The sequence below is a fragment of the Harpia harpyja genome, chromosome 1 (assembly GCF_026419915.1).
Source record: "Harpia harpyja isolate bHarHar1 chromosome 1, bHarHar1 primary haplotype, whole genome shotgun sequence".
In the NCBI taxonomy this organism is placed as follows: Eukaryota; Metazoa; Chordata; class Aves; order Accipitriformes; family Accipitridae; genus Harpia; species Harpia harpyja.
Window position 1 is genome coordinate 30,364,786 of NC_068940.1, and position 15,371 is coordinate 30,380,156.

Below are 15,371 nucleotides of genomic sequence, written 5' to 3' on the forward strand. Positions count from 1 at the left end.
TTTGATGATCTCCGCAGCCGACGCGGCCTCGGGCATCTCCCACCGTACCCTGAGCGGGGAACAGGATTGCATCCCGGCTTTGGCCCCGGGGCGGCGAGCGGAGGCGCAGCCCGAGCGGGCAGCGCAGACAGGCAGCTCGTGGGCAGGGCGCTGCCCGTCTGGGCACTGGGGCGGCCCGGCAGCCAGCTGGTCCCCGCTTTGATGTGGAGTCCCTCCGGCTCCGCACAATGCAACCCGGCTCAGCCTGGCAGACTGGGGTGGGAGTGAAGCAAGGGTGATTGATTGTCTTGTTTTGTTCCTCCAAGGCTGTCCTAGGCCATTCGGATTCACGGCCGAGGTCCCCTGAGAGCAGCGGGGGGCACGGCAGCATTCACCCGGGCTGCAGGGATGGGGCTGGTGGGGTGCAGGCTCTGGCCGGGGGCAGCGGGTCAGGGCGCCAAGGTTGCTGCTGCCCTGCCGGCCACTGGCTCAGGTGGTTCGAACGCTCTGTGCCTCAGTTTCCCCATCGGCACCGACCCTTAGGAAGGTGGTGGTATCTCTGGAGGACACAGGTCCCATGAAACCAGCCCCTGTTACTCTCAGGTGTGTTGGGTATCCCCTGAATTAAAGCAGGCAAAGGGAGTGCAGGAGCCCCACTGAGGGTAAGGCTCGTTAGGACTCGAGCATGTTGACCTCCGAAAAATTGAGTTTAGCTCCATCCAGTTGATGAGTCACGACTGTGTTTGTGCGACGCGCTCCCTGCAAGCAAGGTTTCCACCGCAGAGCTAACAGGCTTTTCTGGGAAGCACTGGGGTTCTGGGCTTCCTCATTATTTTCAAACCCTATTGGCAGCCTCCCTCCGACAGGGATTATGCCTGCTCGAAGCACAGCACTCAAGCATGTTCAGAGTCCTGAAAGCGCTAATTGACTTTACGTTTGGCCTCGCTCCTGAGAGCCTGCTCTCTTGCAGCCCCAGTCCCTCCTCCTGCTACTGCGGCAAGCCTGCCTGCATGTGGTTTGAATTTCTTCCCCGGAGAAAAACCCCCTTTCTCCTGCCTCGGTGTCATCTTTCCCTGGAATTGAATTTGGGGGAAATGAAGAGGAGGCCAAATTTTCACAGAGTGACTACCTCCCCTCTCAAGGCAATGACGGGAGCCCCATGAAAGCGAGGGGTGAAGCCTGTTCCAGGAGCCACCGATGCCCTGTCCCACCCAATGTCCCTCTGCACGGCGATTTCGGTCATCTTCAGATGGCTCCTTACGTGCCAGTAAGCCCCGGGCGGTTGAGCGGAGCGTGGAGGAGGCTGCCCCAGCGCTGATAGCTCTCCCTGCTCTGCAGCAGGGATCCCGTCCTTCCCTCCAGCTGTGTGCTGGGAAAGCACTGCCTGCACAGAGCAGCACTGCCAGCGCAGAGCAGCGCGGGCAGCCCAGTAGGAAACACGGTGGTGCCATCCTCCGGCACCCGACCCTGCTTGCCCCGGGCCAAGTGATTCGTGTGGGCTTTTCCCATTGATGGGAAAGGAGCAACAGCGAGCTGACCCCAAGGAAGGGACGATGGTCTCAAACAGCAGCAGCCTGCAACACCTGAACATCAGCCAGGGATTATCCACGGCCCCTCTCTGCCTTCTCCTGCAGGGCCCTGGGTCATACCTGGTGCACGTGGCGTGGCATGGCACGGGAGTGAGCCAGTTGCCCCGACTGTGCCGGCTGCCATTCCCAGCATGGAAGGCTCGCGGGCTGCCAGCGGGGCGGGCGATTGGGAAATCTGTTTCCTCTTCTGCTTGTTATGACACCGCAGTGGGCGCATCCACCGGGAGCAGTGAGGCAGCGGGAAAGTATGAAGGTCAGGGGAGGCTGTGGTTTGTGTGACGGAGGTGACCCCGGCTGAATGCATCCCTCTACCTGCTCCGAGCATCACTGCCTTGCTGGGACGGCTCCAGCCACCGCCTCCCCCGGGACATCACCCCTGGCCCCGTTCCTGCGCAGAGCAGCTCTCCACGAGATGCGTGGCCCCACGGATCCTGTTCCTGGGTAAAAGAGGGAGAAAAACGGCCAGGTGCAGCTTCCCCTGCATTTCCACGGGCAGGAGGGTTGGTGCAAACGCTGGGCAGGAATTCTCATGAACACGTGCAAGGCATCCGGGGCGCTGGCTGCTCCGGGGGCTTCGCGCGACTCTTGCAGCATCGCTCCCACTCCCAGCTTTGCTCTGGCAGCCCACAAAGAGGACGTGGCTGCTCCGACGATGGCACCGGCGTGCCCAGCAGCCAACGTGACGCACTTGCCTTGCAGCACTAATGAGCCGGCTCTGCAATCCTTGTCACCTCGTTAATGACTTGGCCGCTGCATCCCAGTCAGGGCTGTGCTGTCCGCTACCTCCCACATAGCTTGCAGGCCCCTAACTCGCATTAGGGGAGCTGCTTTCATGTGGCCAGTGGTTTTCATCATCAACGAGCCACAGAGCAAGTGAGACGCTGGAGCAGAGGAAGGAGCCGACGGGGAGCCAGGCGACGTGGGCCGGCGCAGCGTGGCACCGCCGACGCTGGAAAGGCAGCTTTGATGTAGCGACAGCCAGCCCCGGGGGCCGCGGGCTCAGGTACGGTGGGGGCCCAGCTCCCAGGAGGGTCCCGTGGTGAGGGGCGGCGTGGAGGCATCCCACTTTACCCCATGCCGTGTTCGTGGAGGGGCTGCTTGGGCCAGGGGGAATTCGGCACCAAAAGTCGCTCCTTGTGTGTGGTCTGGGGCAGCCGGCACGACATGGGGAAGGGAAAAGAACTTAAGGATGGACACGGTGGTGAGGCGGCAGGAGGACAGGCCGATGGCTGGATCGGAGTGTGTGGTGATGGGTGAGAGGGTGGACAGCAGACGGTGGGTGAACAGAGATGGCAGCAAGTTGGGTGGAAAAATGAAAGCTCGGTAAGCACTCAGCATAGCTTCTGTGTGATTCCTGCTGCCTCTGGCCCCACCGAGGCACCGGCGGCTCCCATGGATGCCGATCCCAAACACCCACGTGCTCCAGCACCTGCACCGGGTCCGCAGGCAGGCGGGGGAAGCCCGTTAGCGGTGCTGGGATACAGGATTTAGGATGAGGTTTCTGGAGGGAGACCCACGATTTCAAATTCTGCCTCAGGAGGGGGCATTCGAATGAAGCTACCGGTATCCGCCTCGCCCACCCAGGGACGGGCTGTGCCGGGAAAGTGAAATGTGGATGCCGTCAAAGCCTGCAACTGCGGCTGCTGCCCGCCGGGAGCGAGCCATGGGGCGGAAACGCTGCGTGCTGCTGTGAATCACAAGCTCAGCGCTGGAAAAGCTCCGGCTGAGGCATTTCCTGCTGTTCTCATTGTATCCCCATCCGACGCCTCCCTCGTGAAGCTCCCGCGCTGAAATCCCGGCCCCGTGGAAAAAACAGCGGTAGCTTTCCTGCCGAGTCCGGCACAGCTCTCTCGGCTTTCAAGCTCCGGCCATATTCCACGGAGCCGGGACTGGTGGGGGCAATAGCGGGAGTTGCGGCAGCTCCCCGGCCAGCACGGCGATGATTCGTGTGAACGCGCAACGCCGAGCCGCGGGGGCTGCTGGGCAGGCAGGCCTGCTGGTCTGCGGTTGATTGTTCAGCCTCAGTGACTTCTTGAAGGGGAAATGGAAAGAGCGAACAGTGTGAGTTAATTAATTGACGCATAACGAAGTCAAGATGAGCGTCCCTGAGGAGCTGGAGCTCGGATTGGGAAAGCAGCAGACGATGGCGTTCCCCAGCATGGGGCTGCTTCATCCCCAGTCCCAGCCTCCTGCCAGCCGCACCGAGGACACCAGCTCCGGCGCAGGGGCAGGGAAAAAAAAGCCCCCGAGTACCTTTGAGTGGCAACTTTAATAGAATTTAGGTGTTACAAACACTGTGGCCCCGGAGAAAGGGGCTGGGGAAGGAATGAAATAAACCCATCCGATGGCCGTTTGGTGCTTCGCTCCCGGCGGAAAGGCCCACTCCGGCAGCGCACGCAGACCCTGCCACAGGCTCCGACGCTTTTCTAAGGGCCGAGGAAGAGCCAGGGAGAGGGACAGGGAGAGGGACAGGGAGAGGGACAGGGACAAAGGGTCGGGCAGACCCTAACCCACAGGCTGCCAGCCCCACGCAGAGGGGTGGCAGCGGGCAGAGACACCCCCACACACCTCGGCGAGACCCTTCTCTCCCGCTGTGGGAAGAAACATTAAATTTCTCCCGAGGGTGCGAGGAAAATCCCAGCCCCCCGCGGCGACCGGAGCCCCCGGCCCGGCCCTCGGTGGCGGCAGGCCCGGGCCTTGCGCAGCGGACGGGGGCCCTCTAGTGAAGGGCAGCCCGGCTCCGCCCCGGCCTTAGCCCGGTACGGCTCTCCGCTCCCCGGGCGCGGCGTTTGGGGCCTTGTCCGGGCGGCTTCCCCCCCGCTGCCTCCCGCCGCGGACCCGGCCCGGCCGAGCCTGCTCGTTACGGTGCGGCCATGGCGGGGCTAGAGCCGCTGTACGCCTGGGCGCTGGCCGCCATCTCCCGCCCGCAGGACGCGCTGATCTGCGGCGTTCACTGGGAGCTGGTCCGGCACGGCTACCGCTGCCTCGGCGCCGGCGACCAGGTACGAGCCGAGCCGAGCCGGGCCGGGCTTCTCCGCCGCGGTAGGCCGCGGCCGAGCCCCGGCCTTTCCTAGCGCCGCTCGCCCGAGCTCGGCGCCCGCTGCCGGCGGAGGCGCGGGGTGGAGGGGGGTGGGCGGGAAGCCGTGCGGCGCCGGGGATGTCGGGGGAAACCGGGCCGGTGCGGGGTCTGAGGGGCCTCAGTGCTGCTTGGGGGGGTCCCAGTACTGCGGGAGTCAGTGCGGCGTTGGGGGAGTGCGGGGGGTCCCGGTGCTGGTGGGGTCGGTGTGGTGCTGGGGGGAGCTTGGTGCTGAGGGGGAACGCCATACCGAAAGGGGGGTGTCCAGTACAGCGTTGGGGGGAAATGCAATGCTGGGGGGGGGGCCCTGGCACAATAGCAGGGAGGAGGCCAGTTTGGTGCTGGAGCCAGTGCTATGGCAGGGGTCTAGTGGGTTGGGAGCCTGGTGCGGTGCTGGGGGGTATTGGGAGGTGCCTGGTGTGGTGCTGGGGGGGCAGGGGTGGGGGTGCAGGGCGCTGTTTTAGCGGAGGAACCCCGCAGTACTAGGGGAGGGGACAGTGTGGGGCAGGGACCCCCGGCAGTACCACTGTGGGGCTGGACAAACAGGACGACAGCCTTCCCCCCCAACCCCAGACAGCTCTGTCCTGTGCTGGGGAGCTGAGAGGTGCCAGGCAGGGAAGAGCATCATCCCCCAGTCTGGGTCTTTTTGTTGTCTCCTCCTGTTCAGCAAAGGGTGGTTGTATCCCTCCTGTTCCAGCGCAGGGACCCTGCGGGAGGTGGCAAGCAGGCAGGGCCAGCCCGTAGGGAAGTAAACCCCTGCTCCTGCAGTCAAAACCTGGAAGGCACTGAGAGATGCCCTCCCAGAGACCTAGATCCCCTCCTGGATCTCTCTGTGCAGCCAAGACAGGTCCCACCAGCCCTGCAGTGTGCTGGGCTCGTGGGCAGGGTCTCAGCAGCACGTCTGTTCTGTTGCAGCCGGGTTCTGATGAAAGGAAGTCTGAGCTGCTGCCCGCTGGCTGGGAAGCCAACAAGGAGGTGTATACGCTGCGCTACAAGTCCACAGACGATGCCCGTGAACTGCTGCTGAAGGCCATCATGGTGGAAGACAGTATGATCCTCAATGTCATGGTGAGCACCCACGCTGGTCCCTGCGGGTTTGGGGTCCTTTGGGAGCAGCGGCTGCAAAGAACAGCAGAGCCCATTTCTTAAATATTTTCTGTTACTTGTTCTACCTCGTGGCGGCATTTGTCCCTCAGGATGGGGCAGACCCAGGGGGTGTTAGGAGCTGCCTGTGTGGCAGAAGACGTGGCCCAGCGTGAAGCTGGTCAAACGCTGGCTGCATTGGGGCAGTGATGCAGTTTGCCTTGTGCACTCTGGCCCAGGATTTGCCCCATTTCTGTCCCTTTCCAAGCTCAGGACTTTTCTGCAGATCTTCTCCTGTGCCCAGCAAGCACCTGCCTGGGTTGTTTTTGCTCAGTCTTTCACCCTTTGCAGCCCAGATTGGGGGAGGGAGCAGGGAGAGCCTTGCTGTACACCAGAGTTTGCTCCTGGGGATTCGGGCACAGCACAGGGATGTGGCAGGAAGCAGATGAGCCCATTCCTTGTGTCCCAAGCCTCTGGCTGTGATTATACCTGCTCCTTCCCTCATTCCCAGCTCTGCCGGGCTGCTGACTCTATGCTTTACCTGTCTTTTGCCAGGATCGCAGCTCTCAGAAGGTGGCAGATGTGACCTTGGCAGTGGCCAACTACATCAACCCAAAGCACCTGGACGATTTCCACAAGTAATCTCAGTTCCCTGGTATTTTCTGCAGGAGAAAATGTCCCAGCAGCATAGGCAGGGGGCAGAGACCAGGTTAGGAGGAGCCTGGAGGACTTTCCTCTCCGGTGCAAACCCCAAGGGCAGGCCAGCCAGCCCTGAAATGCAGCCAGAGCTCCCTGCCCTGCCTCCCTCTGCGCTGCTGGCAGGCAAGAGAGATTTAGGGAACAGTGGGACCGTGGGTCAGAGCCCAAGGGAGAGCCGTCCCACCTGGGAATGGGCCAGCCCAGCCCAGCACTTTTATTTCCAGAGCACTGCCTGCCTGTCTGTGCTGGGTGGACACTGCCCAGGGGTGCTACGGTTTCAGCCATGTCCCAGGCACCCTGTGGCCTCGCTAAAGACCAGTGCTATGTGCTGTGGTTTCTTCCAGGGCAAACTGGTTGGGTTGTGGCCACAGCACAAGGGAGTCCCTTGGGCTGGGTGGCACCTCTGCCATCTTAAATGGGGTGAGGACTTTGGTGCCACTGTGTGCCGTTACCCTTTCCCATCCCCTCTGTGCTGCCAGCTGGGGACACGTTTTGTGCCAGGGACGCTTTGGGCTTGTCTGTCTCCTCACCACCCCTCTCGCAGCCTGTCCAGCACCTCACGCCCAGGTGCAGTGGCCTCCCCAGCCCACCGCCTTGCCTCTCCTCCCTGCAGGGTGTACAAGAACACCGAGGAGCTGAGGACAAGGATTGCTTCAGGCATCATCGCTCCCCTTGGGCCCCCCGCAGAAAAGGCCAAAAAGGAGCCCGAGGCTGAGAAGAAGGATCCTGACTTGCACCGGGACTATGACCCCCTGAGGGTCCCTCCCCGGCAGCCAGCAGGCACAAGAGCACCGTCTTGGTGAGTAAAGAGCGGGTGGCTGCTGATGGTCCTCCGCTAGACGGGACGTGGTCCTGGCACAGCTTTCCAAACTACACCTCTGGTCCTCATCTTGCACGCATGGGATGGGGAGCGAAGAGGATCCAAACCCTCCCCAGCTAGTTTCAGCCTCGATGGCTGAATGCTCGGGTTTGATTTAGGTTGCCCGCTGAGGGACGGCTTGTTCTGGAGCTATGTGTTGGTTTGACCCTCCTTTGGCATTGCCTGGAGGTGTAGCTGGAGACCTACAAACCCAGGAGGGAGAGGGCACCATACAGGGCTGGGGGGAAGGTGTGAGGCTGGAAGGAGGGAGGCCCTGCTCTGTGCTGGCTGAGGGACTGTCAGGACTCCGGAGCTGGCAGAGCAGGGACAGCAGTGGGAAGGACGGTGCCGTCATGGCGCCAAGCAGCCTCTGGGAGGGACATCAGAGCGCTGGGTGTCAGTTCATAATGTGGGCTCTAGCAGAGCTGTGGGGTCTCTGCTCACAACAGAGAGGAGAAGGCATGTGGTGGGTGCAGAGCCCTGCCTTTGCTTGGCACAGAACAGGAGCTACCTCTAATCCTCCTACCTGCTGTGGCAGGTAGAGCTGCCCTCCCAGGACGGTGCACCCAGCCGCAGCTTGGGGCAAGGCCCCAGGAGGTTGGGGGGAACAGAGACCTCTCCTCCTTGCTCTCCTGACCCTGCTTTCCTTTTGAAACCCTTTGCTGGCAAAGCTGGGGAGAGGGGACACATGGCACTCACTTCACCATCCCTCCCTGGCCCCTTCGTGCCCAGCCATCCCTCCTACATGGCAAGCAGGCAGGCTCCCCCCTCTCTTCCCCCCGACAAGCTGTAATCCCCTTTGGAAGTCAGAGACACTGTGGTGGCTCTGCCATCTCTTGGGGACCGGCTGTGGCTTCTGCCTTGCATGTCACCTCTTGGTTCTTTAACCCCACTGCTGTCTGCTGGTGCTCAGGGCTGCTCAGGGTGCACGATGCTCCTCAGGGAGGCCTGGGCAGACAGGCTGGAGCTGGGCACGGCTCTGAAACCATGTTATTAGCACATAGTATTGGCAAGGAGATGTGACAGCTGGCTGCAGGCTCACTGCCCCACTGTCCTCGTGCTCCTGGAAGCAGGACTGTCATTGTGTCTCCAGCCGGGACATGCTGGAGAGCCTGGCCTAGCCCAGCACTGCTCAGGGAGCCCCTGGCACGGAAACTCCCAGTGTCCACAGACAGCTCCAGCCCGGAGCAGTGGGAACAGCAGGGCCCCCTTCACCTCAGCAAGCTTCCCGCAGGCCTGCCACGCACACCGGTGTCCACACCCAGCTGCACCCTGGAGCAGGGAATGCTGCATCCTGGGCATGGGGTGGCTCCCAACGCCAGCCCACTCACACAGGGTCTTGCAGGTCCCAGGGCCCTTTGGGTGCTGCAGTGCTTGCTATGGGAGAGCACCCATGAGCACAGCACCGGCAACCACACTGGCTGCACTGCCCTGCCTGCTTGCTCACTCCTCCTTCCTCCACGCGGCCAGTCTCCACTGAATGTCTCGCTGTGTTCTGTGTTTCAGGCCTTCCCCCTTGAGCCCCTTCGCTGTTGGTGGGGAAGACCTGGACCCTTTTGGGTGAGTATGGCTGGGAGAGATAATGCTTTGTGTGCCCAAGGAGCGTCCCCTGCTCTGCCCTTGGGGGGTGTGGGGGTGCTGGAGACCTTTTCTGGAACAGCTGGAGTCCGCCTGGCTCAGGTGTCCGGTGAAGTGTCTCTAAGTGCAGACGGTGATGGGACAGTCACTCAGTGCAAATTGCAAGGGACCAATTGACAGTTGCTAAACCTCAATATGGTTCTAATATCGTAATAAGATGCCGTCTCTTGCATAGATGATAGGTTGCAATCTGTGTCTGTTTAATAATCAGCTTGTATTCATTTAACATGCAGTAATTCCTTCAGTAAATCAAAGCTGAATACGTCGTTAAGTGAATGTAAGCCTCTAATTTAAAATGTTACCAGCTGCTGTGTCTACAGCCCAGCAGTCTGGAGAAGGGGAGGCTTAAAGCCGAGTCCACAAATTCTCAAGTCCTGGTTGTGAGCCTCCCGGCTGTCTGAAGCACTCGAGAGAAAGGCTGGGTAAAAGCAGGGCTGTCTGGGGCACTGATCTTCACAGATACATCTCTTGGTCTTTGGTTTGGTCAGGCAAGGAGAACCTGTCATCTTCCATTCCAATTAAAAGCACATAGTCAGACAAAAAACAGCTCTTGGAGTCATTGCAGAGCGTCCTGTGGCCCAGGGGAGTCCTCTTTGGAACCACTCTCCTGTGGGGATTGCATTTTTTCCCCTCTTGCAAGACTTGGTTCTCCGTGGGTTTGGCTAGAAAAGGGCCAGCTAAAAATGTCCTGCCCGGCTGGAAGGAGAGGCCTGGAGCCTGGGTGGCTGGAAGGAAACCTGATAGCACAAGGAGAAGGGGTTCAGTTGGGGGGGGGGACCCTGTTTCTCTCACTGCCTCCAGCCCTTCATCAGAAGTTTCTCTGTAAATGACAAAAAAGATTGTAAATGGAAGCAGATTTGTGTGCTGACACCTGCCAGCGCTGGGGCTGGAGACCCAGACTCCCAGGCATATGCTCGTGGGGCCTGGCTGTCCCGGGGCACTTTGGGCAGCCGGCCTGGCGTAATGGAACTCATTAGCGCGGTTGTTAATGACTTGTATGATGGCAGCGGTGTCCAGAGGCTCCAGCCGAGTTTGCACAAAGCCAACCATGAGGAATGGCACTCACAGCGTGGGGCAGCTCTGAGGAGCCACCGTGGTCAGCAAATGACTTCCAGGCAGCTTTTTGGAAAGGCTGGTGGGAGCCCCGGCTGGGTCCGCGAGCTCTTGCGACACTGCACAGGGCAGGACATGCTGCTCGCCCGGGAGAGCAGAGAGCAGGGACGGGAGGATGAGCCGGCAGCGAGGGCCAGCGGGTCTGATGCTTCCTCAGCGGGACTTACCAGCCATTACTGATGCCCTAAATGGCTCCTTGCGGGAACTGGTGGAAGAGGGAAGCTGCCTTTCCACTGCTCTGAGTGTCTGGTTTGGCTATGGCTCCGAGGAAGGCAGGCAGGCAAGGGCTGTTGCTTCCCTGTGCCTGTCTCAAGCTAGGCTTTGGGGTATGCTGGCACCATAGGGCCCCGGACCTGGGTGTTTGCTGGTGCCCTGGCTTGGGCACAGTCTTTGCAGCCGTAAGACTCCCACCTTAGGATGATGATGAGCCATGATTTGCATCTTGCCCCTGACCTTGTGTTGTGGCATAATGCAGGCGGGTCTGCAGGGCGGGGATAACCCTGGGCAGGAGCAGAGTGTGATGCATTTGGGTTCCCTCCTGTCACAGACAGCAGCCACCATGGGACAAGGATCAGGTGTGCCCAAGCACTCTTACACATGCACGTGTACACACATGAAGGGCTCTCTATCTTTCTGCCATGGGCTTGCCTCACTGGCTTGTCCTGGCCTGTGTTGTGGTGGGTTAGGAGTGCTTTCCTTCCCACGTGCCATGTGTAAGCTTAACCCCGCATTCCCATGCTCGGTGTTCCTGCAGCAGAGGTTTGGCACAGGGACACGCTTTGCTCCTCTCACCAGTGCCCATCTCATCTCTTTCTCTGCCTTTCCTCTCCACAGAGGTCGGAGTGGGGGAATGATCGTGGATCCTCTCCGGTCTGGCTTCCCACAGCCTGGCACTGACCCATCATCGGGCATCCCAGGCCGGCTTCCCCCGGGAGCAGTTCCACCAGGCGCCAGATTCGACCCCTTTGGCCCGTTAGGGGCTGGTAGATCCAGGTAGGTATTTGGCTGTGCCTTGTATCCCCAGCTTGCTCTCCTGGCTCGTCCCTGTTGCTGCGAGACTGAGCTCTCGCTTCTGGTTTGACTCTGCTCTGAATTTCTTTCCAGGCCAGATCCTGACCACCTTCCCCCTCCAGGCTATGATGACATGTTCATGTGAGGAGTCACCCCATGGCTGCGGCCAGAGCGGTCTCCTGGGAGGCAGGGGCACTTTCCCCACTTAATTCCCCGTTTGGTGGACTTCAGTCTTTTCAGCAGCGTTTTTCTTCTCCCCACTCGGGGCCACCTTCCAGTGTCAGACCAGCTATAAAGGTTTCCCTGTGTGCAGAACACAAGAGGAGGCAGTAGCTCTGTTTCTTTCCGTGCTCCTCTGAGGGTGCTTGGCCATTTGCACCCAGCTGAAGTGGTCCTGCCCTGTGCGAGGAGGCAGCGTGGGGTGTAGCACGGTGCTCTGAGAACGGCCCGGATGCCATGGGGTTTCCTCCTCTGCTTCTCCTGGGTGGCACCGCTTTTGCTGCTGGGGTTACAGAAGCAGTCGGTGCTGAGGAGGGAGCTGGCTGGAGGGAGCTCCTGTGCTGCAGTAGCCTGGCTGAAGGCAGCAGCTGGAGCAGGCTTCACATGCAGAGATGGTTTCTTTCTTGCTCTTTATCCAAGTAAAGGTTGGATTAGTGTGAGGGGCTAGAATGGTCTCCGTGGGCAGACCTCCGGCAGTGGCTGAGATCAGCTTCCGCGTGGCTATGCCCACTGGCTTTAAAGAGCACCAACAGCAAAGCCTTTAACGTGCACGAGAAGAGACATATATTGAATTCCTGGCCCCACTGTGCCCCCTTTCTCCCCAGCAGACGTGTTGTTTTTCTTTCCCGGAGTGTATGTGAAGCCCTGCAGGCGGCGTGGCGAGGGCCGCCTGCCAGGCACCACGCGGGGCTGGTGTAGGAGGGAAGGTGCTCGGTACCCGCATGACTTGCCGGTTTCGGCATTGGCTCTCCAGGCACGGCGGAGTGGAGCCTGGCACTGAGCTGGGGCCCTTCTGGGAACGTGCAGAGGGGGCTCCCGTGTGGGATTTGCTTTGCAGAAGAGGTTTATAGGAACATGTTACGCTACTGTCAGTCCTGTTGCATGAGGCTGGTGCAACTCTGCCTGGCTGAACTCTGCCAAACAGCTCGGGGAGGATGGGTGGGATCTGTGTGGCTCAGGCTCCTGACCTCTTTCTGGAAACCTCCTCCCTTCCCCGCAGCTCCCCACAGGTCAGTTCATTTTGGGGCCGCAGCTCGTCTGTCCTGTCAGGGGTTCATACTATTTTTTTCTTCTCGTGGTTTGATTTCTTGGAAGGATGTTCATGAGATTGAAATAAAAACCTGACAACATTGTTGTGTTGGTGCTTGCTGGGGGTGGCCCCCCCAGCCGCAGCCCCCTTCTCCCTGCCATGAAAAGGGAAGCCCCGAAGCTCTGCCCAGGCTGTGCCTGCCCTCCCCAAGGTGGAGGATTCACGCTGGGAACCCACTTTGTACCTTCCCCTGAGCAGCAGCGCTTTTCCGAGACGATGTGACTGTATTAAGAAAATTAAGTGGAGAGCAGCCCAGCCTTGGCTCTGGCTACGCTCCTTGCGGTAATTGGCTCTCTGGGGTATTGAATGCCGTCGGTACGCTGCATGCAGCCGTGCTGGCATAAATAAAAAGGGGGGAAGCGATCCCCCCGTCTATCTCTTTTCCCCAAAGGCTTTTTCCTTTTAAAACCCCTTTGCCTACAAATGCAGCTAATAAAGCCGAGTTACGGTGTGTAACCCTGGGCTGCATGCAGGTGGGAGCAGGGAGGATGGTCTGTAGAAATGGAGCACTGGGGGCAGCTGGAGTATCCCCTGCATCTCCCCAGGGCTCGCATGTGGACCCCTATGTTCCCAGGAGCTGGTGTCGAGCCCAGACCTGGTGGGGATGTGTCACCCCCACTGAACATCCCTGGGGTTTTTGGTGGACAGTCCCACCTGCAGACCCAGGGATGGGCAGTGGGTGATGCCCATGACCGGAGCAGACAGTGGCTGCGCTTGCAGCATGGGTGGGATGGGGAGAGAGACCCAGGGCTTGGTGAGGCCACTCCTGCTTGTCCCCTCCGGCTCCTGGGGCAACCTGAGCCCATCCATAGTTTCGCCACAGGAGAAAGGAGCCCCCCAACCTCGTTGCATAGGGTTGAGAGACAGAGGGTGGCTGGGGAGACGAAACGGCTTTGGCCTTATCAGAGGGGCCCCCCTCTGCAGGAGGCGGCTGCTTTCTGCGCCTGAACTAATCATGTTCTGCAACCTTTCAGGAGGGAGAGACGCAGCCGGCTTTGATGGGGCTAATTAAAGCGAGCCAGCGCTGGGAGAGGCTGCATCGGGTCCTGATAAACAATCTTTTGTCTGCAGCGCTCAACTCCAGCGGGTGCGCGGTGCTGTGCAGCTGGGGGAGCAGGTGGGGGAGGAGAGGGGTTTCAAAGAGGGCCAGTGCCCGGCATGGAGCCGTGCCTGCTGCAGGCCCGTGCCTGACCCTCGAGGCTCTTGGGGCTGTGCTGTCTGCTCTTGGGAGAGAAGGGGTAAAAGGAGGCGAGGACCCTCCTCTGGCAGCCGGGCACAGACCCCATTCCCCGAGCACGGTTGGGGGGCAGCCGCCCCTGCTGCGGGCTCGTACCACGCCGAGCATGGCGGCTGCAAGGGCCGGGTCTCCCACCAGCAAGAGGGACAGTCCAGGCCCTCCGCCGCGTGTCCCTGGCACGGCTGCTGCTAACCTAAGCGATGGAAAGCATTAACGTGCAAGGGAGCACAGCGAGCAACACACCTCGAGTTAATTTTATGGGGAGACCGTGAAGAGCGGCTGGGGCTGGCATGTGCGGTCTTGGCACAGGCACAGCTCTCCCTCCTCCCGCAGCACCGGCGAGGCGCTTCCATGTCATGTTTGAAGAAAGACGCTGGATTATTGGTAATGGCTTGAGATCCCCAGAGAGTCCTTCAGGCCATCTGCCAGCCTGCCCAGCCCAGCAGCACCTGCCCCGCACGCTCCCAAAGGCAGAGCCCCCGATGCTGCTAATTACTCTGCAGATGATGCTCCGTCCCCGGGATCCCGTGTACCGGGAACGCAAGTGTATTGCACCAACAGGAAAACAAAGCAGCCCCTGTTATACGGGACTGGGAAAGGCATGCTGGGCCATTCCCTCTTTGCTCACCCCTGGCACAAGCGGAGACCTCTGTGCTGAGCGGGGGGATGAGGACGCGCTGCCTGCCCTTGCACCATATAGTCCATGGCCCAGTGCAGTGGCATTGCCGGAGGGGAGCCAACCTTGTGCCCTGCCCAGCACCTCTCGCTGTAGCTGTGCTGCCCATCCCCGTGGCGTCGGGGGCAACCTGCCCAGCGTGCAGCTGTGCAAAGCATGAGGCAGCTGCCGTTGTCCCCAGCTTTGCAGGAAGGCAGCGAGGCCTGGGTGGGCATCTGCTGCCTGCCATGCTGCCCTCGGTGCCCCCCCTTCAGCAGGACCCTTCCCCTCACCGCCGGGCACGGTGCCACCCGCTCCTCCCCAGTGCCCATCCCGCACCTCCGGCAAAACTGGCTTCTCCCATGGAAACCGAAGGGGATCCAGAAATGGCATGTAGGGGTGAAAAGCTCTCCCATCAGGCTGGTTTCACTGCACCTCCAGGGGATGGGGCGGGGGAACTTTTTCTGGGGTATCTCAAAGCTGCCTCCAACCCACCCAGCAGCACCTAATTCCCATGAGTGGGTGAAGCCCCCGGACCCTCCTGCGCTGAGTGTCCGGTGACCCTCATCCCACCTGGGCTGTGTGGTGTCAGCCCCCCTTTTCCAGCCAGATTTTTCTCACCACCCTGGAATATTTTTGATTGCTTCCTAAATACACCCCTGCATATTAATCATCACAGGTCAGCGCCTCAAGCTGGCTGTGCTGCTCTTCCCCAACACCTGCCGGGAGCGATGAAGGGATAGCCAGGCCAATGCAGGGAGGAACTGTGGGGCAGCCGGCTGCGGCATGGAGCAGAGTGGCTCCAGGGCTGCCGGCAGCTCCACGTGCCCCCGCTGCAGCCACCTTCCACCTCAGCCCGGGGGTCTCTGTACGAAAACATTTCCCAGCCCTGGAGCTCTTGATGGGGGAGCTTCTTTAATGGCACTCCTTCCTTGCTGCACTTCGTTCACTTTAAATGTATTTATCTCAATTGAGAGGCTTTCCCCCAGTCCTGCAGGTCTTCGAGGGACAGCCCAGAAACACGCTGACAAAACAACGATGGCCCCTTCGCACAGAATCTCTTGAGCAGCCTTATGCTCTAACCCACGGGAGTATTTCTCATATCCACATAAAGCAGGTGCTT

At 60.4% G+C, this 15,371-nt stretch overlaps 1 protein-coding gene across 1 annotated transcript; it reads left to right on the forward strand.

Annotated features, from left to right (window-relative positions):
* The first annotated feature begins 4,292 nt into the window (after window positions 1–4,292).
* Window positions 4,293–12,396, forward strand: PSMF1 (proteasome inhibitor subunit 1). The gene is made up of 7 exons (XM_052783933.1): window positions 4,293–4,570; window positions 5,560–5,712; window positions 6,283–6,365; window positions 7,040–7,225; window positions 8,792–8,845; window positions 10,871–11,029; window positions 11,141–12,396. Exons 1-7 carry the CDS (start codon window positions 4,442–4,444, stop codon window positions 11,190–11,192), a joined length of 816 nt encoding a protein of 271 aa, XP_052639893.1. The 5' UTR covers window positions 4,293–4,441; the 3' UTR covers window positions 11,193–12,396.
* Window positions 12,397–15,371: the final 2,975 nt, after the last annotated feature.